A 5,616-nucleotide genomic window follows, 5' to 3' on the forward strand; every position below is an offset into this window, starting at 1 on the left:
TGACGTCAATCATGCTCATGACATTGTTCATACGCCTTCCCTAAGTTACATAAACATTGTCCACACTTGCAACAAATAAAAAATTCATGATTATCTAATTCATCCCACAATACCTTTAATTTGCTAAAAAAAACTACAACACTCATAGTCTTGGTTTGCTCACAACGACTAATATCTACTTTTAATTGTTGAATATGTGGACCATTGACAATAAAAAACTTTCATGTAAATCATCCCACAAAGTTTTTGCATTATCATAATTGGAAAGGAGCGATCTTACCTCCGGATTGACAATATGAGAATCCAAGACACAAGCATACAATGAACGATAACCCAATCATCCTTCAACCAAGATGGAACAAGATCTGTAATGGTATCATCAAGTGTCGAGAAGATAAAGTGACACAAATAGCATAAACTCAATCATTGAAATTGTTGAGCTTTAATCGAATAGGAGTAATAAAGTCACCGGGTTGATCTTAAGGACCCAAGAAAAATGGAGAGTTAGGTTCAATTTTAGGTTGTGGTGGAGGATAAGTCTCGTCGCTGGCCATTTAGAATGACAAAAGGGAAAAAAAATTGTGTCAAAAACCTTACACAGATGCCGTAACAAGAATAGATTAATCTCTTGAATTTTATTGATAGACCACAAGGGTATGCATATATTTACAGTAGTAGTTACGTAAGAATCAAATTACTAAAAGATAATATATCATAATAATATCCTATAATAATATCTCATTAAGAATCAAATTGCTAAGAGATAATATCTTATAATATCTCAATAAGAATTAAATTGTTAAAAGATAATATCCCATAATAATATCCTGAAGGCTGTTATGTTTTTATATAGAAGGTCGTTTTAATTTTTTCTTTAATTTTCTTATTTTGTTTTTGGAGTTTGTCGAGCATATGGACGTTTTGAGCATCGAGTTTTTTTTTTTTTAATTCTTGAGTTGTTTCTTTGGTTTCTTTTTTTTTAATTAATTAAGGGCAGTCACTGTAGGTTGAGTCACTAGCTTAGTGACAGATATAATCCATTCAATTTGCAATTTCTTTGAAATGGTAATTCATCAGTTTTCAGTAAAAAAAATCTAATCTCAAATAAAATTTTTATTAAATTTTTTAAAAATAAAGATCAAAGGGGACCAACTTAGAGATTAAATAATAATATAGAGTCTAGTATTTTGAATCTATTCAATTCTTTCTTATTATTAGAAAAAGTAAGAGAGTTCTGGATTGAACAGCTAGACACGCTAGTATTGGTAGTTATAACCTTAATGATTGAGTACTTTTTCCCCCGCAGGATCTCGTATCACTCCTTGAGCTGTAACGGTGGTTTTTTTATATGGAATAAAATCTACAGTTACGATAAAGAAACAATGAAATTCCTTTGTTATTCCTAAAATTAGACATTAATTCAATAACTTCCCCCATGTAAAGCAAACCCCCTCCACCAGACGGTTGAAGAGGCGTTGAAGACACGCTCCCATATCTCGCGTGTCACGTCACTGCAATCTAAACCAGGACCCACAATACACGTCCCCCAATCTTTCTCTAAGAAAACGACAGCGAATCCAAGAACAAAAAAGGAAAAGTACAACGTTTTGCTGTGGGGAGGAGTTCCCACTAAGCCCGTGGTCCTTTCTCTCAAACAACATACTGATTCTCAATTTTCTCTTACAACGAAATTTCCTTCCTTTCTTCCTCTACATTAAAACAAGTTTCACTGTGCTGTGCTTTTGAGAGGGAAAAAAAGGCCATTCAGCAGGGTGATCATCATTGGATACAACAGAGACCTTCTAAACGAAGATTAAAAAAAGCAGTGATTTTTAAAAGTTTGGGTTTTCGTTTTTGGATAGAAAAAAAAATCGAAATGGGATCATCTTCAGGGCAAAGTAGTGGAAGCTATGATCTTTCATTCAAGATCTTATTGATAGGAGACTCAGGTGCAGGCAAGAGTAGTTTGCTTGTTAGCTTAATTTCAGCTTCTGCAGAGGATCTAGCTCCCACCATTGGTTCGTTTTCTCTTCTTCACTCTTCATCTTTTCAAAGTCCTGGATCTTTGATTAGTGTTCATGGTGAAATTTTATTAGGTTTTTTTTTTTTGTTTGAATCCATGTTTTAGGTGTGGATTTTAAGATCAAGTTTTTAACAGTTGGTGGGAAAAGATTAAAGCTTACCATATGGGATACTGGTATGAACCTCGTATAATTTCCATTGGCTTCTTTATTTTACACTCATTTTCACTGATTTAATGCTCACTAATACATTAATATGACATTGGCATTATTTTCATCACAGCTTTACGTAGCTTAATGCTGCTTCTTTAATCTTTGACTAGCTATTTAATCTTCCCTATTTTCTTAAAGCAATTGTCTTGCAATATGGAGAAATAATATGATTGATTTGTGGAACCGTAATGCTTCATGTAGCTGGACAGGAAAGGTTCAGAACACTAACAAGCTCTTACTATAGAGGTGCCCAAGGGATCATACTTGGTGAGATTATCTTTATGGTGCATGTATGATTTTGACTGACTGCAAAACATTATCATAACCTTTCATGCATCTGATAATGATCTTAAAGTCGGCTCTTAGCTCACACGGTAGATACAGCCGTGAACATTGGCATGCATAATGTTAAATTAGGTTTTAAGCTTTCCTCTTGGACTGGCTAATTAGGAGATTGGTTATGTGTGATGAAAGATTATGACAACTTAGAAGTTGTTTAAGAAAAATAAAAGGAATAATAGTTTAACTAAGACTGAAGGACAGCATACAAGAAACAAATTGGAAATACCCGGTCCCTTTCTCTCGATCTCGTACACGAAGGAAAATAAGAAACCGTTTATTTGTATTGTACCCTTTATTCGTAATGTAGTTGTACTTGTATTATCAATTCCTTGACCAATCCTTGCTATGAACCTCATTTCTGCTGGGTTGGAGGACCTCTATCTGTATGCAATTCCATGGCGCTTTTTCTTTTTTCTGCACAAGTATTATTCCCTTTGCCTCATCGTTTCACTATTGTTTGTCCGGTGTTTAAATTCCACAACAATTGTTTGACTTATTTCTCGGCTTTGGTTATAGTTTACGATGTAACACGGAGAGAAACCTTCACAAATTTGTCCACTGTTTGGGCGAAAGAAGTGGAGCTCTATTCTACCAACCGGGACTGTGTCAAGATGCTCGTTGGAAATAAAGTTGATAGAGTAAGTCTACCGTTCTTTCTCCGATCCGTGAATTTAGTTTTTGAAGAGAAAATTCAATCACTTCACACCTAACACTTGAAATGGTTATGGAAACATTAATAAGTTTCTGACTGTTTCATAATCTTCGAAAGAACTCCTTTGCTCTATTCATGTTGAGAAAACTTCATGGAACAAAGTTTATAAGTTGTAAAGGGAGCATTGCACCCTTATAATTCCTTCAAAAGCCAATGAGAGAATACTCTGCTTACGTTTTCTCCTATATCGAAAATAGATACAAGATTTTATGAGAAAAAAAAAAAACCATAGTATTGCAGTTTAACCATCAATGAGAGTTTCATGTAAATAAAACTTAACTAAATTGAGATAAATGTTATTATTTACTATAATAAGGTTAGCTCAAATGAGACTGATCTAATTTAGTTAAAATTTTATTACGTTTTAATTATTAAATAAAGTAGGGGTTAAGTGTAGATAATCAAATTCTAATTAATGATGAGCTAATTAGGAATTAAAATTACTATGCCAATGTTATAAATATTAGGGTTATAATACTCAAATTACACAGAATATATCTTTTTTCATATGACATTTTTTGTGTGCTAATTTGGAAGCCGGAAAAATTTGAAGAAATTCATGGATTTAGGTAAACTTCCGCTTATAGTTTTTTATTCTTGATGATTTGATATGATAGATTTTGGTTTACTAAGTTTTATTTCTGATCTATTTTATAATTCTAACAATAAATACATTTTAATGATTCCCTTTTAGCTGCAGTATATCTCTCCTTACTAATGCAGACTAGACACTTCATGTCTCTCATACTGTTGCATTGCCTACTTATTCTGCTTCATTATATCCGATTTGTTTATGTTTAAGGATTCTGAAAGGGCTGTAAGTAGAGAAGAAGGGATGGATCTTGCAAAGGACCTTGGATGCATGTTTCTTGAATGCAGTGCCAAAACAAGAAAAAACGTGGAGCAATGCTTTGAGGGGCTTGCATTGAAGGTATATTTTTGTGACAGCAAGTTTGCTCGTCAACCTTTCAACCAATATAATACAAAATATTCTTGGCTGTAGGTCAGTTCAAAATGATGCAGTAGGGCTGTTAAATAACATAATCATTAAGAGTGTTCGCATCTTACTGATATGAACTTTTAGAGAGCCACATCCCAAAATCTAGCTCTCAAGGTTGTTGAGCATAGGACTATGTAAACCTCACAAAAGGAAATTACATTCTCTCCTATGTGGGATCCAAGTCTCATATCTTGCAACTAGGCACATATCACTTGTACTTGTGTCCAATTCTACTATGTTGTAACCAGCTTTGGATTTTCTTACAGATAATGGAAGTTCCAAGTTTTTTAGAAGAAGGGTCTGCTATAGGGAAGAGAAACATGTTAAAGCATAAACCAGAGTATAGAGGTCATCAAGGCGGTGGATGTTGCTCTTAAATTGCACTGATATGCAGCCATATGGTGGCTTTAAGCTTCCGTCTTAATTAACAGATTGTGAACAAATATTGTATATGATATATTATTTCGTACTATATTTCTGTACTGCTCTTCTTTCAAATGGAGTTCCCATTGGTTAATTGTATCATCACTCAAATTAACTTCAGTTGTAGAGTTTCGGGTGCAAAGTGAGTTTTAAGGTTGTTCCCTCGAATTGGTGGAGTTGATCTCAATTAATAAAGGAAATAATATTCGAATTGTTATAAATATTTTATTATTATAGAGTGGATGTCTATTAAAATAACAAATTTAATGTATTTTAGAACTCTAATATCAATTAGAAATAGAATTTTATATTATTTATGCGTATGTTTATAAATATATATTTTAGAAAATATTGAAAATATCCTAAATAATATACATCTTTCTCTATTCTTCTATATCTTGTTGTTTTAAAATTGCTAAGTTAGATGGCAGTAAATAAATAAAACACAATTGAAGCATAGGAATCAAACTTGTACCTCAAAGCTTTAAGCACCCTTGACTTGCCTAATCAATCAGTTATCGGAGAAAAAAAAAAAAAGACAAGATTCGAGGAAAAAAGAACGACCAAGAGAGGACTTCAACCTACACCAACAACATTGATTACAATTTTTCATTAGTACTTTTATGTTGCACAGAATAATATATTTAATCAAATTTAATCTTGGTATGTTTCTAAATTCTTTTAAAATTTTGATATTATATTTGATATGAATCAATATTGTACTTATTTTGGTTTTGAAAAGGATAGATAAAAGATTCGATTATCAAATCATATTATGCATGATAGTTAAATACTTGATTGACTATTAAATTCTTGATTATTAAATATGCTTAAAAATGATTAAAGGAAAGATATGACCATCAAAATGGTAATTCTACCTAAAGCTCATTATAATTAGATGCATA

General features: G+C 32.5%; 1 protein-coding gene across 2 annotated transcripts; it reads left to right on the forward strand.

Moving 5' to 3' along the window:
- The first annotated feature begins 1,615 nt into the window (after positions 1–1,615).
- LOC108452000 (ras-related protein RABC2a-like) lies at positions 1,616–4,932 on the forward strand. Of its 2 annotated transcripts, XM_017749727.2 has the most exons (6): positions 1,616–2,018; positions 2,129–2,197; positions 2,436–2,501; positions 3,093–3,214; positions 4,091–4,219; positions 4,555–4,932. In XM_017749727.2, exons 1-6 carry the CDS (start codon positions 1,877–1,879, stop codon positions 4,663–4,665), a joined length of 639 nt encoding a protein of 212 aa, XP_017605216.1. In that variant the 5' UTR covers positions 1,616–1,876; the 3' UTR covers positions 4,666–4,932. The 2 variants fall into 2 exon arrangements, with proteins under 2 accessions (XP_017605216.1, XP_052874264.1); XM_053018304.1 differs by lacking the exon at positions 2,436–2,501.
- The last annotated feature ends 684 nt before the right edge of the window (positions 4,933–5,616 follow it).

Source organism: Gossypium arboreum, chromosome 1 (genome assembly GCF_025698485.1).
Source record: "Gossypium arboreum isolate Shixiya-1 chromosome 1, ASM2569848v2, whole genome shotgun sequence".
NCBI classification, from domain to species: domain Eukaryota; kingdom Viridiplantae; phylum Streptophyta; class Magnoliopsida; order Malvales; family Malvaceae; genus Gossypium; species Gossypium arboreum.